Genomic DNA, 17405 nt, shown 5'->3' on the forward strand with positions numbered 1-17405 from the left:
TCAATTTAGAAGTTTATTAACAAAGACCAACAGCAATCATAAGTTAAAACAAATTATCATAATAAAATACAATCATCCAGGGGAAAAAATACTCCGTCAAAAATAAACAAATTCCCAAAAAGAAACACAACAGTTCGAAAGGTATCTCTGTGTTAAATAATTAAGTCTCCAAATATCATAAAAGTTTTACCAAACTGTATAATGGGGCACAATTGTGTATGCAACAAAGCTGGAACCCAGAAAACCTGTTGCAGTATTGAATGCCATGGCACAATAAGCGACCCATGCACAAACATTGGAGTAAGTAAAACCTGCGACCTCCACCACCGAGAAGGACTAGAGCGCCAGGTGCATAGGAGCACCATCACCTCCAAGTTCCCCTCCAAATCACACACTTGGACATATATCGCCATTCCTTCTTTATCACTGGGTCAAAATCATGGAACTTCCTACCTAACACTATTGTGCAAGCACCTTCATTATACAGAATGCAACGGTTCACAAAGGCCCACTACCACCTTCTCAAGGGTAACTAGAGATGGGCAATAAATGCCGGCCTTGCCCGCGACGCCTACATCCCGAGAACGAATAAGAAAAATAACATATAAATCACCTTACTAATGTTGAAATATACAGGCTTCACTGATATATCTGTAATACTGTTTACCTACAACTTTAAAAATGTGCTTAAGTTATAAATAACTTGTTCTTCCTTGCAAAAATCAAATTTCAGTTACTTATATTATACTAGTTTATCCCCTGTGGCCTTGCACATGGGGAGTAAAGACCAAGTGCAGAATTCAGATCAAACAGGATTATAGGATAATTGAATTAGAGCAAGAACGGGGAGAGGGTAATTGTAAACAATTTTACAACACCAAGTTATAGTCCAGCAATTTTATTTTAAATTCACAAGCTTTCGGAGGCTTCCCCCTTCGTCAGGTGAACGATGTGAAATGAAATCCTCGAAAATGAGGGTAGGTAGAGGACAGAGGGGAGAGGGTAGGTAGAGGACAGAGGAAAAGCACAAGACAGAGAAAGGGCAGGGGGAGGAGGGATGCAAAAGCATAGGAGGAGGTTGAGGAGAGATGTGGGGAATAAGGTGTAAAGAGGAAGGAGAGAGGGAAGGAAGGTGAGGAGAGAAGAGGGAGAAAGACAGGGAAAGGGGAGTAGGGGAGAGGGAGAAGAGGAGAGATGTAGGGGGAGGAGGCCAGGGACAGAGGAAGATGAGGGAAAAGAGGATGGAGGGGGAGGATAGGGTAGGAGAGAGGAGGGGCAGAGAGGAAGAGAAGGAAAGGAGAGGATAGAGGAGAGGGGGAGATGAGGAGGATGGGGAAAGAAGGACAGCAAGCTTGGCTCCCCGTGTGAGGTGGGTGAGATGTGCTCAGGTAAGGAGGCTAGATTGCGGTCTCCAAAGTGGGGGAAGGGTTATTTGGCTAGTCAGTGTCGGGGGGGGGGGGCGATAGTTGTGTTCAGATGAGGTATGTGGGGTCCGATCACCAGAACAGTGGTCAATATGGGAGGGGTTAATGCTGGCTGAGGGATAGTTAGCTAGTCGGTATTGCTCAGTGGGCTGGTGGTGTGTAGTCACTGTACTTGTGCTCAGAGAGGGATCGGGGGGTGGTGGTTAGCACAATATCTCTTCTCAGTGGGAGAAATTCCAATGTGAAATTGGAAAATAGTGATGATAGTTATGCTGTAGCCAGGGTTCAATGCTGGAGGGGAAGTTTGTGCTCTTTGCTTGTTGGGGGTGGGTGAGGCGGGCATTCAATGTAGTGTTTTGTCCAGTTGTAATATTTATGTTCAGTGGGTGGGATTGATAATAGGTTTATGGTTCAATTCTAGAATTTCTGCTAAGTGGGGATTCAGCTGTGAATTGCAGTTAGAATCTACATTCTATCATGATCCGATTTGCTGAGGCAAACATTGCTACTTTTTTCCTGCCTAGTGGCAGTTATTCTCTGGTGCAGCACTAAAATAGAGAACTCAGATTTAGCAGTTGAACGAAGTATGGTTCATTTTAGTGACTGGCTTAGGCGAGGAAGATCAATTAAACCAACCGAAGTTGTTCTGACGATTGCTTTTTCTTCTAATTTAAGGGAAAAGCTGTTAAGAGGCAGGGAAGCGTTGGTGTCGAAAGGTTCAGAACAATTTAATAAAACAGGCTTTCCACCATCCAATCCTGCCTTGCCAGTTCATGCTCTTTTCCTGGGCCTGCTTTTCTTCCCAAACTGACCCACTCTGAGACCTCTTGCCAGGGCCTCCAGCTGCTTTAATAAGAATCTGCTTTGCTCCCTGAGCTATTCCGCTCTGGTTCTCTCCCATTGCTGATTCCCACTGCTTTCCTTGAGGCTTCCAACAACTGCTCCCCCCAATTCATCCCATTGGTTCTTGTTATTTTTCTGGGCTTGCTTTCCTCCCTGAACTCATCCGCTCTTTCCTGTTCCCACAGCTTTCACACACTACCTGGCTGCTTTAATGGTGACCCGTTCTGTTCTCCTGGTCAAGCTTCTTTCTGTACTGCTTGAATTACATGTACCTTTTTAAAAAAAAAATTAGCCCTGCTGTATTTTTTTTAAATGACCGTTATACTTTTTATAATGATATCAAATCAGAAGTGTGAATAGAGCAAAATATATGCAAGTAACTGAAGAGAACTTTAGAAAGGAAGAACTTGCATCTTAAATAAATTTTGTAGATGTAGATAAGTAGTATTAAAATATTGTACCTATGAAGCTATGCATTTTTTAATCAATAAGTTATGTATGCTTCCTGTCAGTTATGCAATATATTGCTTCAGTACATTTGCTATTGACAGCAATAGATCAATCACTGTTGTATTTAGATTGCAGCAGGATTGCAGTAAATAGAAACCATGGGGGCAATTTTTGTCTATCACCCTGATTTTCAACATGAACAGGGCAGTAGCAGGACCAATTTTTTTTAAATCGTGCCAAATTTGCACCCTAGGGCTGCCTGATGTAATTTTCGAGCAGCTCAAATATTTGGGAGTATCTGTTCTTTGCAGTTTAAAATTTTAAAAATATCCCAAATAATATAACTGCTGCTTGGGAACCTTATAAAGTTTTAAATTAGTTCGACTACAGCCAGCTTGAGTCTAAAGCAGTGTCAAACTATCTCAAGTTGATTGTTATAAGTATACCATTAAAATATGTACAGCAAATAGTAGGAGCTGCCACAATATACTATCACCCAATATTCCTCTCCCTTGTACCAACATGTACAAAAGATGTGAATGTCCCAGAAGCAGCCTTCTACCTGTAAGCACCCAAACCCACCCGTATTTCCAGGTTTGCCTATATGGGACATGGGCCAGGATGCCCAGGAAAATCCACTGACAACTGCTTCTCTGACCTGCAACTTTCTGTGCTCACAACATCTGACAACACATCCTCAAACACAGAGATAGGCATTATCACCGAATATATCGCTTCCTCTTTAGTAGGGGAAAAGCCATGAACAATAGGACTGTTTGATATTGTACTAAAATGTTCTTATCTAATGTTCTAGATATAAATACAACTTTTTCTCAATTAAATATCAAAACAATTAAAAATAGCTTTTATTATTTTGCTAAGCTGCCACTCATGACCATGTTCTAAAAGTACATGTCGGATACCTGCGAAATATATTTAACAGGAGTTATATTTTGGGATTTTTTGGCCATTTTCCCACAGAAAGGATTTGGAAAAAAGTTAAAGCATTGTGACAAGTTTAGAAAATGCTGAGGCAAAAGCTAGTTAAGATGCTAATGAGCTGGCTTTGAAGTTTCCTTTGGCTGTAAATAATAAGCAATTTGTTAGTGTGTCTCAATCAAAAACCACCTCATATTCATTGTATTAGAGTCTTTATTCTCTTTTTTTTGGCAGTAAATGGAAAGATACAATATTGAATCTGGCAGTGAGACTTTTTGAAACAGATACTGCACAGGCAAAGATGCAAGGGCTTTCATGGAGACTAAGAGGTCAGAAATGCTGGATGTCATTGTTTAAGTAAGACGACCCACTGGTGTAGGAAGGTTTGGTGTGTTCTTTATTTTGTGTTAGTACATGAAAATAAATTGTACAGTTTGAATCAAGTGAGTCTGATCATAACTGGTGTACAGTATGTTTACCTTACTGTTAAAGTGGTTTAATGATTCATATCTGGCCTTATCTCACCAAGTGTTGGTTCGGTCCACGGTCGGCAAGATCAAAGAAGTACACATGCAAAAGATACGAATATCCAGTTCAGGTCATAAGAGGGTTATGCTAGCCCACAAAGATAGAGGGCAGTGTGAGTCAACTTCTGTAAAAAGAATGACACACAGAGCACTTAACAGAAGTGACTGTGGCCTCTGTGCCATCAAAGGCATCACCAGCAGTCCCACAGTTGTAACAAGGACACAGCATTTTCTGTTTATACCAGGAGTATCCAATTTAATGGAGCTTCTTTCTGCTGCTTTCTTCTGCTGAATTTGATGCAGCAGTTCCATTGGCTAGTTTGTAGTTCTGATTTAAACTCATCAACTTCAATCATGCATGTCAAGTTACTGCCTGCAAGGATAATCATGCTGAATACACCATTACCTTCACGCTAGAATGGCTGGTACAGTATAGCATAAATTACTAGAGGTTCTTCCATCAGGATTTATGAATAATAAAATGTTTTGTTTTATCATTAATACAATTGCCCAAGACACAATAATGTTCATTAAAATTTGCAGCCATTGTATGCTACTGCAACTTGCATTATAGTTTAAATTTGAAATGTAGTTACAATTCAATGTTTACATGACACTTGGTTTCTGCGTCTACTAATTTACAAGATGACTTCCATGGGTTAAACATATGTTATGCTCACTAAGGGAGATGAATTGCTTTGGTTGTTACTTCTGAATGAATTTAAAATATTGTGACCGTGATCATGAGCAAGTCAAGTGGAGCTCACAATTATACTGCAATGATAGAGGAAGAGATTTTTTTTATTTGGTACTTGTGTGAATTATTTGCATCACTAGTGCAACTAATTAACTTAATGGAATAACAGCAAGCAGGCAGCAACAAAAGATGAATGCAGCTCAAATTTGTTTTTGCACCAGCATGAATCTCCTGTCAGAAAAAAAAACAAAGTTGCAAGAAAGTAGCTCATCATTTTCTTTTACATGTGTCTCAAAAGTTTTGGGTGAGAGGGACTCCCTATAACATCTGTTCCCAAATCTGTTGATCCAGCTGATGCCAGTCTTTGACCCAAAGTTGGCAGTTGTGATCAGTTCCAGTGTCAGGTTGCTAGCAATCAAGATATCCAGGAACTGCCAGCCTAATTTGATATGCAGTTTTATCGAGCATTAAGCAGTGCCAAAACTATTTAATGTAATGGGCAGGTGCAAAGTGTGTAGAACAGGCCAAATTGGGTAGCCTGTCAGCTCACAAGATGTACTGTGCCTAAGGCTGAATGGCCCAGTGCATAGCATCTCTACGAATAGCCAAGCACGAATTTGAAACTGAGCCCTCGTCTCCAATTTTTAAGTAGGAGAAGCAGCTTTGATATGTTTGAGGGAGCAGAAATGCCTGGTCCATCGTTACATTCTCCAAAGTAAAATTCTGACACACTGATTTGATGATCTCAGCACTATCCTAGTCTTATGATGTAAAGATTCAGCCTAGACCTGGACCAAGACTGGTCATTTTGCTTCCAATATAGCAACACAGCACAATAATATCCTTTCAGATGGTCAGTGTCTGAGATTGCAAAGATGAGAAAGTTTGGCACAAAACACTCAAAACAAGATTCACAGATACTTTCATAAATTTCCATAGGATTCCCTTCAGTTGTCCTTTTGACCATCAATGAATTTTCCACAGAATTTACAGGCTCAGTTGTCTGGAATTCATCAGTTACTACTAGTGAAAATGCCTTGCTTAAAATCTGCATTTAGATTTTAAAGCTAAAGCTTGGCATATTAAAGCCTTTTTTGCAGCAATAAGAAACCCTAGTCCAAACACTTGCCCATCAAAAAAGTCTAATTTCTCCTAATCCTAGGAGAGAAAAAAAAATTACGTGAGGACCGATCAGTTAAAGTGTACTCTCTGAAGCATGTTCAATGAGAAAGACACAGATCAGCTGGTTTTGAAGTTGTCAGTCCAGCTTTTTAACCTAAAGCAAGGAAAAACTGAAGATAATTATTGAAGTTGGCAAATGAGATTTTCATGTTGAATCTCTCTGTTTTACGTCGCAATCCCGTTATTTGAATGCAATATTTTGGTCCTGTTCTTCTTCAATAGGACCACATCTTGCCTGGAGAATTTATTTTCCATATATTTAATGTACATGTTTTCCTACTTTTTACAGGTCCGAAGAGGAAAAGATAAAATATTAGGTCACAGATACTTTCATAAAGTATCATTTTAGTGATGAGCATCAAATGAAAAAGATGAAGAAAACATAATGAGCAAGAGAAGTGTGGGTGACTGATTACTAAGAAGCCACTTAGCAGAAACAAAACAAAATCCTGAAGCACAAAATATATATTGTCCCTGGTTTTCCCCATTCTAGAAGATAGCGTGAATGACCGTTAGTCTCCTGTTTAAAAAGTTTTACATATTGTAATGGCACTTTTTTTAAAAAAAAGCACGATAGAATGATTACACAACGAGAATGGTACACAATATTCCAGATGGTATCTGACCAATCTTTTCACTTAATAGTAGGAAGGTTATTATCATTCTTGAAGAGGTACAGAGGTGAGCAATGAAGACAATCCTGGCCACCATAAATTTAACATAAGGAAAGGTTAAAAAGTTGGGACTCATTTTCTTTGCAAGAGACACTTGAAGGTGATTGAACGCAAGTTCAAGTTTATGAAAGGGAACTGACAAAAACAGATGCGGGCAAATTGCACAGTGATGAAGGATTCCAAAACTAGGGACACAAATTAAAAATTAGGAAGTTAGGAGCAAGGGAAGTCAGGCAAAGTGTAAGGAGTTAGCAGGGAAGGCCACTGAAGTAAACAATGTAAATTAGATTAAGTACATTTCCAACAAAGGACTGGGGTAGATCTGTGAAAAAGGGACAGGCTCATTGGCCCCCAAAGCCTTTTTCTAAAAATGCTTATGCTCTTAACCTCAACGCATGTAGAATTTGAAACTCTTCCTTAGAGGCAAATATATTCAAAGAGCTATCACAAGCCCATTGAGAAGATCAGCAGCAATATATTGTAATAGTGATTGGTATTTTATTTCTGATTTACTGAAGGTTGTTAGAAAATTACTTATATCGGCAAAGATTTTCTTTTTTAGTATTGGAGTTAAAACACTATCAACCAGCCATTATCTGCTGAAATAAATTTGAGGCACAGAATCCAGTAATCCATCCAGACATTAGTGCTGAATTTATACTGTAGCTATCAGTCTGAGACTAGTAGCTGCAGAACTGGTTCCAGTCAAACATTACCTTGCTTATACTGTTTCATATGCTATGCTCCTACCCAGGAGAGTTTTGCACATGTGCCAATGTCTGCTCCCAGCAGTAAAAATTTAGATGTTTATAGAACACGGGTCCCAACATTTAAATATGCTCCAGGCAAGTTAAAAAGTGCCCAGTGGAACCAACAGATTAATTCCAATTTGCAACAGACCCCCGAGTACGTTTCAAAACCAGGTTTGACGATTCACTGGAGTAATATTCCATGTGGTGTTTTGAGAGACTTGTTGCTGGAGCACGATCAAGCTCTGACTCCAGAGTTACACTGCATTTTTAGTATCATTTTGCAGCAACACTACCGTTACAGTATAAATACACCCCAAGCCCAACTTCAACACAAGCCAGTGTGACTTAACATTAATGAGTGATGACCCGACTATACATTTTAGTTAAGAGTTGAAGGTAATAGAAAATTTCGCCAATTTATGCTGTCCAAAAAAAATGCACTAACACGTAACTTTCAGATTCTGCAATTGGACAACATATACAGATAGATTCTTTCCCCTTTTTATTACTATGTATTACTATTCCACAGATCATCAGTCTTACTTTCTCTCAGTTGATTGATAATTTTGGTGAGATTGTCAATTTTCTGCTCTTTTCTTTTTAGTTTTTGTTGGAGTACTCTGAATTTTTGCCTATGTTCTTCATTCTTCTTTCTTTCCCACGCAAGCTTCTTTTCTAGAGTTCTCCTGATTATATCTGGGCAAGGACTCATAAAGTAACTGTGATCCTGAGGAAATGTCATTCCTGACAAATCCTGATCATCATGAGAAGATAGCACCATCTCAGAGGAACACTGCAGTTCTTCAGAAGCCAGAACTGGAGTGGATAGATGGGTCTCCGTTTCTGGGATGAGCACTTCTGTAGATATCCAAGTTGTTCCTTCTGATATTGTTACTCTATCAGATATTAGGTCTGCAGATGTTGTAAATAAACATGGCAAAATACTAGTGCTCACTGCAGATACATCCATTGAACCCACGAGCGCAGTGGATGTATCCGATAGTACTTCAGGTCTCGATAATACATTGGCTGTCCAATGGAGGGCATCTGAACACAGAGCTGCAGCTGAATCTTGAGATTGTTCCTCTGAATGAGTTGTTATTAATCCACTTGAAACTGATTCCATCTTTGCATCTGTTGAGCATGTTTGAGGTTGTGCACTGCAGTTAAAGACTGTGAGGACTTCTGAAGACTCTGCTTCAGATTTTAGAGGAACTTCCAATACTTGAGAGAATTCTGCTAAGTTCAGGACCGCTGCTGCTGCTAGTTGAGCTAGTCGCCCTGTATTAAGAGTCTCTGTAGTTAATGTAGACTGCACATCCGTGATTTTAGTTGGCTCAGCTGGCTGACTTATTGCTTCATCAACCGAATCAACTTGCAACGGCAAAAGCGACATCTGTACCTCCGAAGTTCCCGTATGGTGTCCAGCAGAAGCTTTTGCCTTATGTGACCTTCTGGAGCTTGTGGTCTGCAAATTAGTTAAAATTAATGTTTGTATTGTGTTATTTCTAAAAAAAATAATCTAAATACATTTTACACGGCATCATAACATCTTTGAGATAATTTAAACTCAATGTGCCCAGTGCTACAAAAAACTTCAGGGGCCATTCAAAATGGTCATTTTCAGTAGTACACAAACAAAATCCCATGTCCTCAAACTCAAACCTCAAGTCAAAACATTTACTTGTTTTAAAAATACGTGTAATGTACACTTTAAAAAGAACTAGCGCCCTCAGTCATATTCTTGACTTCTACAGCCAGTAAAAGCGTACCAATTCAGTATTCCCACAAAAGATACTGCCTGCAATTCTTTTGAGACACCGACAGTTAACAATGGTACACCAAAGGGATCATGCTTTTGAGGACACCCTCTCAGCAGTTCTTCTAAAACACTGCAAGACTTTGGTAACTATTTAATTCAGTCAATTACAATGTCATCTAAAGCAATCAGTATTTGGGTTATTTGCTACTTAATGGAGAGGGCTAAAAGTCCTTACAAAAAGTGTACATTGATTACCCCCGCCAATAGACAACTTACATGCCATATATAATTGTGAAAACTTATTTGTGGTCACTTGGAGCAAAAATAAATGGGATGCAAAAATGGGTTTTAATCAACAAGTTACCAAAAAATCATTTACTAAAATAAATGCCGAACACAATAATGATTAAAACTACCTTATTTTTAGGAGGTGGAAATATGGTTGGAACAGAAGAAAATTTTAAATGCCTTCGATCATTCCGTTCCTCAAAACAATCTTTTGTGAAGTGATCACTACAGAGAGTTGCTCTTGGTGATGGTATCCAGTTTTCCCGTGCTACAGCTTTCAGCCAATTTGCCATGAGATCTGGTCTTGAAATTGGAAATCTATGTTGACAGAGCCCAAAATAAAACAGAAGTAGGGATTCAACAAAACTTACTGAAATTGCAAGTATCGTAAATAGCTTTTTCAATTTTTAATATTTTTTAAATTTGAGAAGCTGTACCCATTAGTCAACGCATCTGCTCTGCAACTCTGTGCATAATTGTCTGTCAGCAACAGCCCCATTCCGCCAAGTCGTCTTAAACTCACTTAACATTTAAATGAGTTTGGTCAGTACAATTCTCTTAATAGAAAGGTGGGGTTTAAGTCATAAAAATTGGACCACCAACCATTAAAGCTCTGCAATTCTTAGGATGTGAAAATAAACAGATACTCAACAATAGGATAAACAAAAACATTAATAGGTTAGAAAATACATATTAGTAGGCATGTCAAAAATCCTAAACCTACGTAATACTGGTACAAGACATAACCAATGGCGCTGAATAAGAAAATAACAATTAAAACTGCAATAAACTCAAAATAAATCTCTCACTCTGCAAGTACCTCCTATGAAAACTGATCGAAATCCCTCCAAACTAAAAACTAAGTCATGCAGATTACTGGATACAAAAGCCTTCAGGTCATAAATTCATGCAACACTCAAAAGGAAAATCTCAAACACACTTTCAGCTTATCTGGCATATTACAAGTAAAAACATTATAAAATGTCAATCAAAAAAGAAAAATACTGACCCTAATAAAAACACTTACTTCCTGTTGGTTAAACATTGAATGTAAACATCTACCAACCAAATAAAGCAATCCACACTAAGCAAAGGCATGACACATTATGGATTTTTCACCAGATGTTGATTTAACACGTCAACCAAAGAAAAAGCAAAACAATCAGAAAAACAATTCCCACAGAAAAATAATATTGAAAGTTCTTGTCCTTACACTTGCATAAACAAATGGTGAAAGACTAAAAACTTTTCTTGAAATGACCACAAATTTTTCATGTATTCTGCAACCTCACTGTCCAAACTCTAACCTCAGATTAACACATCAAAGATAAGTTTGCAGGACTGCTTCACATACACCATGCACACTGCATACCTAAATGGTGTGCCCAAAATTGGTAAACAAAGAACAATTTCACAACATATCAAAATACAATTTTATACGGTGCAATTGCTACAATTTGGGTTGTATCCCGTCGTTTCTGTTGAGCAGGAATAAGAAATATCAAGCAAGCTTGCAATTCTTATAAACTGACATTAGTTTGTACACAAATTACATAGGAAAGCTGGTTTCCAGGCCAGTGTGTCATTTTGTGCACTGGAAACAGTATGGGATATCACAATACACTCCTGACTTTTCCAACTGACTGAAAATACCACACTGACAAAATGTGAACAGAAGCAAGGCAGTAGCTTCGATATACTTAACTTTGTGCGATCCGTTCCAAAACAATAAAAGTTCCTCTTTAGCAGCTTTACATGAGAAATGAACCTACGAGTCCCTCATTAATCCCGAAACCCATACAGTGGCATGGGAAACTGGAGAACATCAGTCTGTTTATATCTCACTTTTTCCTTTGATGTCCAGACAGATGCAATGCAAGAGGATCTCGTACAATAATAATCAAATTGGAATTACTTCTTGTGAAGAAAAACCATCAAGTCAGTTTCCAACCCCCCACAGACTGCCTCTCGGGCTTCCAGATACAATTTTCATACCACTAGAACAAAGCAAAACTGCATCTATATACTTGACAGGATTGTGTCTTATCAACCTTCCCTAATGCCAACAGAAAATTTCTCCCCGAATGCAGTCACAAAAATTGTAGCAATACTGATGCAGCTAAAAATTTTTTTAAAACTAGTAGATCTCCTGTAGCGTTGCCCGTGGCAAGTCAGAGGATTCACTGCTTTATAACAATAGGGGTGTTAAGATCATGTAGGGGAAATATCAGGCCCACTGATTTACAGGAATTGAATAAGTAAAATTCCATTTATATTAAGTGGTATTCTGGAATCACTTCTTGTGCTTTGGGGGTTGAATTCCATGGCTAGCTATTGTTCTGTGAAAACCCTAAATGAGCAGCCTTTACTATTCCTTCACCTATGTAAATAATTTTTTTAAAAACCTTTTATCAGTTTTGAAGCCAAGTATATGGCAAGACAGCATGCAAGATGTATCAGTTGAAATTAGATATCTGGGAGATATAACAAATTCTACTGCCATAAACAAAAACATTGCTGATACATTTCTTATTTTAGTGTGGGATGGCTCAGGTTCCAAGTCACGCCATTTTCAGAAATTTCTCGGTTTGAGCTAGTTAAGAAAATATGCTTATGAAACAGTACTAGCAATAGAAACTAACAGGAAAAATGATTAAAGCCATGATGGCCAAAGAGATGTATGCAGACAAACTTTACCATCCATCTACTGAAAAAGGGAGTGTAGCAGTGTGGATCTGGCAGGATAATGGAATGAAACATTTTTTAAAAAAGAAGCACTTTCCAATATGCCAGATTTCAGACCCCATAGTAAAGTGCTTTAGTAAACTTGTTTTAAACTGCAGGAAAAGCTATTAAACAGAATCTCATAATAATGACAAATATAATATATCCAATGAGGTTGGTTAACATACACAGCAGCATCACATCTATTTTGGCAATTGCTTTAGAGATAGGCTGTTAAAAGAGAGCAACGAACTTTGCGATTCTCCGAGGTATTCCAATGCTCTCCTGGCTGGCCTCCCATCTTCCAACCTCCATAAATTTGAGCTCATCCAAAACTCTACTAACCCATATCCTAACTCGCACCAAGTGCTGTTCACCCATCACCCCTGGCTCCCAGAACACCTTGACTTTAAAAGTCTCATGTTTGTTTTCAAATCCCTCCATGGCCTCGCCCCTCCCTATCTGTGTAACCTCCTCCAGCCCTACAACCCTCCGCCATCTCTGCGCTCCTCCAATTCTTGCCTCTTGCGCATCCCCGATTTTAATCACTCCACCATTAGCGGCCGTGCCTTCAGCTGCCTAGGCCCTAAACTCTGGAATCCCCCCCCCCTAAACCCCTCCACCTCTCCTTTAAGACGCTCCTTAAAACCTACCTCTTTGATCAAGCTTTTGGTCACCTGTCCTAATATCTCGTGGCTGGATATCAAATTTTGTTTGAAAATCGCTCCTGTGAAGGGCCTTAGGTCTTATTTTTACTACCTTAAACGCAAGTTGTACCTGATTAAAATCGCCATCTACCTGCGTCACCGTGACTTACCCGCCTTATACTAAAGAAAACTGCGGTTTTACAAAATTTGCGCACATTTGAGATTTTACGGTCGGAAATTTTATCAAAGAGCAATTTTTTTTTAAAGGAAAAGGCCTGGAGAAAAGTTAACCTCACAGCACCAACGAGAATTGGCCTCTCAGGGTACCTGTGGAAAGTTATGCCGCTGCCTTTCTTGAAGCGGTTCTTACAGTCCAGTGCGCTGCACGAGACTGGCATCTTCCAGGTGCGGGCAGCGCCGGCCGCGAGCGGGCACCGACTCTCTGCCTGGAAGAAAGATGGCGGCCTGGCGGCGGTGACGTCACTTCGAATTCGGAACCTGGCCTCCCGAATAGATTAGAACGCTGGGGAGAAAAAAAAAAGACACGAAACATTCGCATTCCTTAATTCGAGTCAATCCTTCAATGCGCGAAGGTCATAAATATGATCGGCTTTATTTATATATATTTTTTTAAAACCCTTCATTCACCCTTTAAGGAGGAATCAGTACCGCCCTTTCTTTTGTTTTGCAGCCTCCCCTCCCCCCCCCAAACTAGCGGAGCCCCAAGGATTGTGGTGGCTTTAATTAAACTGCAGTGACATTGTCTCCACAAATAGCACAAACGGATTTAACAAACTTAAATGGTTTTCCGGTGCCCAGGGGATTTTTTTTGCGCAGTGCACCCCCTCCCTCCCTCCCTCCCTCTGCGTGGCCATTCTCTTCCGGTAACAACCGCGGCCCGTCATTTCTGAAAGTGAAATGTTACCAGCGTTAAAAACTACAACTCCCGGCATCCCGCCCTCCCCGCCCGATTGGCCGACTGATAAATCCGCATCGGCCTGATTGCCCCCCCCCCCTGTGCTGCCGGCGTTAAGTCACTGTCGCGGGGTGAATTGTATCGCTGTGTTTCCAGGAGCGTTTCCATTTTTGCCCCGGATTCCGCAATAATGCGAAAAGTCGTCCCAGTGATCGTGATCGCTGCCGCTTTGACAGCTTACTATGTGTACATCCCACTGCCGAACACGGTCTCCGAGCCCTGGAAACTGATGCTCCTGGATGCAACGTTCAGAGGAGTCCAGGATATGGTATAATTTCTCCTTTTGTTGACGTTGCTTTCTTTTCAAGTTGCAGAATATTTAAAATTGAATCGTAGAAGTATCATAATACGTTGACCTTTTTGCATGTTCGTAGTTTCAAAGGTGTCTCAGACTTGCAAATTATAAAATGGTTCAGTCACTTGTCTTTCTCTGCTGCTTATGTAGCGTGGCACTATTCATGCATACATCCTTTCGCGTACATCTGTCCTGTTGCAATACTCAAGTAATAAGGTACTCCCAAAGAATGTCACATCAAAAAAAATTCACGTCGGATCACCCTGTAGATAATGACGATGAAATGAGGAGTGGCAGGCGGTGATTCCTGAACTGCTAAGATATTCGAAGATACTAGAAATACACAGCAGGTCCGTCAGTATCTGAAAAGAAAACAGACAAGATTAAAATTTTGGGCGCACCTGCAGTGCATTTCTCATTTTTTTTCTGTTTTTACCATTTTTAAATATCTAATAATGTAGGAATTTGCACTAATGTAGTACCATATCTCGTCTGCAGGATGACCCAAAGTACTTGATCCCCAAAAAATACTTTGATGTACTGTCATAGAGACAAAAGGGGTAGTTAATTTGCTCGGAGCCATATTCTTCAAACAACAAACGAGATGAATGACCTAATTAATCTGTTTTATCTGGTAATGTTGGTTGGGGGAGAAACATTGACTAGGACACTGGGACAACTTCTTGCTTTTCTTTGAATAGCGCCATGGGATCTTTTATGTCCATCTGAACAGGCCCATGGGGCCTTGATGTAGTATCTCATGTGAAGACAGTGATAGTATTACACTTAAATGTCAGGTGTTGGGTTCAGTATATATTCTCAGGTTTTGCTTGATTTACCTATAGGAGGGGGCAGGGTGAAACTTTACAGAACCCTTAAGACATGAAATGCATTGAGCGGGTAATAGATTTATATCTTATGCATTGCTAATTACTTCAGTTCAATAGGAGGCAAAATTTAGTACTATGCATTTGAAAATTTCAGATTTTTTAATGAATTCCTGGTAAAAAATAAACTTTATTTTTAAAATGTGTTTCTGTCTGGAGGGTACTAGGCAGTTACTGGCAGACCCTTAACCCAGTTGAACTTTGCGCCATCCAGATCAGCAGGAGCGACCAAACATCTGTGTTTGTACCACATGCTGTCTGGCGAAGCCAATCAGGCTGTGGATAAACAAATACACACAGCTTTTGTCTGCTTTTTTAGTCTACATTCAAACTGTCAGCCTTGACATAGCAGCAGGACTGCTACTCTGTTAGACTTTTTAAACATTTTAAACTTTTATCTGATAGGGTGCTAGTGGTATCGATGTGCAATATCATCAATTCACCATCAGGCAAGCATACAACTTCTTTAAAGAATCCATTCCTGGAAGCCTTGTAGGATGATTTTATTCTCCACTATACCATCACCTAATAGTCCACCTTTGCATAAATAAAGATGTTCCAAATATAAATTAGTTTTCAGTTTCATGATTTTAGGATTGTATAAACATGATTGCTTCTGACGTCACTTCCCACAGATGATCTGTACCAGACTTGTGCCACAAAATAGAGAAACCTTTTTTTTTCTATAAGGGTACACAATCCCTCTACCTCCACCCTAGTTCCCTTTGTTTGCCCCTGGAGTGTTTACTACCTATGGTTGAGAGAACAGATAAGTGAGCTGCTCCCAGATATTCAGTAATGCCACTGAACTAGCTACAAGGCAGTGCATGGGAGTGGCTCAGGGGCAATTGTATCTCCAATAATTTTCTTTTTCATCTTCCTGTGAAAAGGTGCTTGAATTTCATTCCGTGCTTCCTCACAATCATGTAGCTAAGACTAAGAGCTCAAAAATGTTGGGATTAAACATGAATCCCACAACACCCATGGCACAGTGTGCTGGAAAGCTGTGGAGATTTTAAAGAGCTGTATTTGGGGAATTTTTGGGCAAGCCTAGTGGCATTATTTTATCCACTGGCTTAAGTTTGTGTTGCAGCAGTTGCTGCATCTGTTTCAGTGCAAACTTTTACAGTCAGGCTTTCCAATATTAATCTTACTTTGTATTTTGCTATTATGTATTTTATTCATTTTGTATTCTAAGCTTTAACGCAGCAGGTAATAGTACTCAAAGTGGAACTATGTTGCCCAAGAGAATATAAGTTAGTTGACCTGTCAGTAGCAATAAAGCTAAAGTGGGCAATGATAAATATATAATGAGAGGATGAGTGAAAAACCCTGGGAGAAAGAGAGACAAAAGAGGTTAGAGCGAGGAAGCTAAGGGGAAAGGGAGAGCAGTTGGAGGAGCAGTTTAGTGAAAGAAACTAAACTGTTTAATGTAGATTTGAACAACAGGTTTTAGATAATGGAGGCATCAAAGTGCAGGGATAAATATCAACAGGTAAAGAAATGCGTGAAAAGATCAGAATGAGGAAGGGAATCCAGTGGACAAACTGTGGAAAATAATAGGAAAGGGAAAGAAAAATGACACAGTGATTCAACCTAGGATGTCTGTCATAGTTTCTAGCATTTGACTGAAGAGGCCTGGGAGAAGCTTGCCCATTTTTCAGTAAGGAATGGAACATAAACCAAATGTAGGAGTCTAAGGAGAAAAAAAAATAAAATGAGAGTGGGACAGGAAATATCGAACCTGAACCTCGTGACAGTAAGAATAAAAAATTTAAGAAGCACTTGTAACCCAGTTCCTACCCACAACTAAGAACACAGTGAACCTTACACATATTATCAGGCATTGTTTGTTATTTAAAATGCTTTTCAAATCCGTTGTTGTGGGATATGTTTGGCACTTTCCCCTCTGATTTAAAAAAAAACTCCCAGGTGACAATTTGTATATGAACAGATGCTCCACTCCTAATAAGTCCCAGGCTTCTGTCTCAGAAATATTCTGCAGCTGTTAGATATGTGAGAATGGCCTGGGCTACTTCATCCTTCTACCACCACCAACTCTATGGGAAAGTGCCGCCTATCCCAATGAATGCAAACTCTGCATATGAAGAATTGTGGCACAATCTAACATACATTGAGACTTTTTATCAAAGACAGTTTTTGGTGTGTTGAAAGCAAGATTTTGGTGTGTTGGAAAATGATATTAATTTGGACAAAACATAAGTAACCTGTTATTAAAATAGCTCAGGTCTCAAATGTTCTGTAGTGGGTGAGTTTTCGTAGTCATCTCATTATCCACCCACCTGAAACCCACCAGGAGTTAAAATTAGGACCCTTG

General features: G+C 39.5%; 2 protein-coding genes across 3 annotated transcripts in view; one reads left to right on the forward strand and one right to left on the reverse strand.

Moving 5' to 3' along the window:
• LOC137331501 (THAP domain-containing protein 5-like) lies at nucleotides 1-14247 on the reverse strand. 2 transcript variants are annotated; one of them, XM_067995334.1, is made up of 4 exons: nucleotides 14067-14247; nucleotides 13237-13432; nucleotides 9667-9856; nucleotides 3852-8956 (listed from the first exon to the last, which is right to left on the reverse strand). In XM_067995334.1, exons 2-4 carry the CDS (start codon nucleotides 13305-13307, stop codon nucleotides 7997-7999), a joined length of 1221 nt encoding a protein of 406 aa, XP_067851435.1. In that variant the 5' UTR covers nucleotides 13308-13432; nucleotides 14067-14247; the 3' UTR covers nucleotides 3852-7996. The 2 variants fall into 2 exon arrangements, with proteins under 2 accessions (XP_067851436.1, XP_067851435.1); XM_067995335.1 differs by lacking the exons at nucleotides 13237-13432; nucleotides 14067-14247 and adding an exon at nucleotides 9976-10238 and having other exon boundaries at nucleotides 1-8956.
• The window catches only part of LOC137331500 (neutral cholesterol ester hydrolase 1-like), a 25178-nt gene continuing 21707 nt past the window's right edge, over nucleotides 13935-17405 (forward strand). The window contains exon 1 of the mRNA XM_067995333.1: nucleotides 13935-14153. Coding sequence (XP_067851434.1) covers nucleotides 14016-14153 — 138 coding nt within the window. The 5' untranslated portion in view covers nucleotides 13935-14015. The remainder of the gene's footprint in view (nucleotides 14154-17405) is intronic.

The sequence above is a fragment of the Heptranchias perlo genome, chromosome 13 (genome assembly GCF_035084215.1).
Source record: "Heptranchias perlo isolate sHepPer1 chromosome 13, sHepPer1.hap1, whole genome shotgun sequence".
In the NCBI taxonomy this organism is placed as follows: Eukaryota; Metazoa; Chordata; class Chondrichthyes; order Hexanchiformes; family Hexanchidae; genus Heptranchias; species Heptranchias perlo.

What these genes read in the sequence shown, in the direction of transcription:
- LOC137331501 (XM_067995334.1), bottom strand. Translation starts at nt 13,307, where the DNA reads ATGCCAGTCTCGTGCAGCGCACTGGACTGTAAGAACCGCTTCAAGAAA. An exon ending in AGCGGCATAACTTTCCACAG is followed by an intron (nt 9,857 to 13,236) that starts GTACCCTGAGAG and finishes CTGTCAACATAG; the next exon opens with ATTTCCAATTTCAAGACCAG. An exon ending in TTCCACCTCCTAAAAATAAG is followed by an intron (nt 8,957 to 9,666) that starts GTAGTTTTAATC and finishes ACTAATTTGCAG; the next exon opens with ACCACAAGCTCCAGAAGGTC.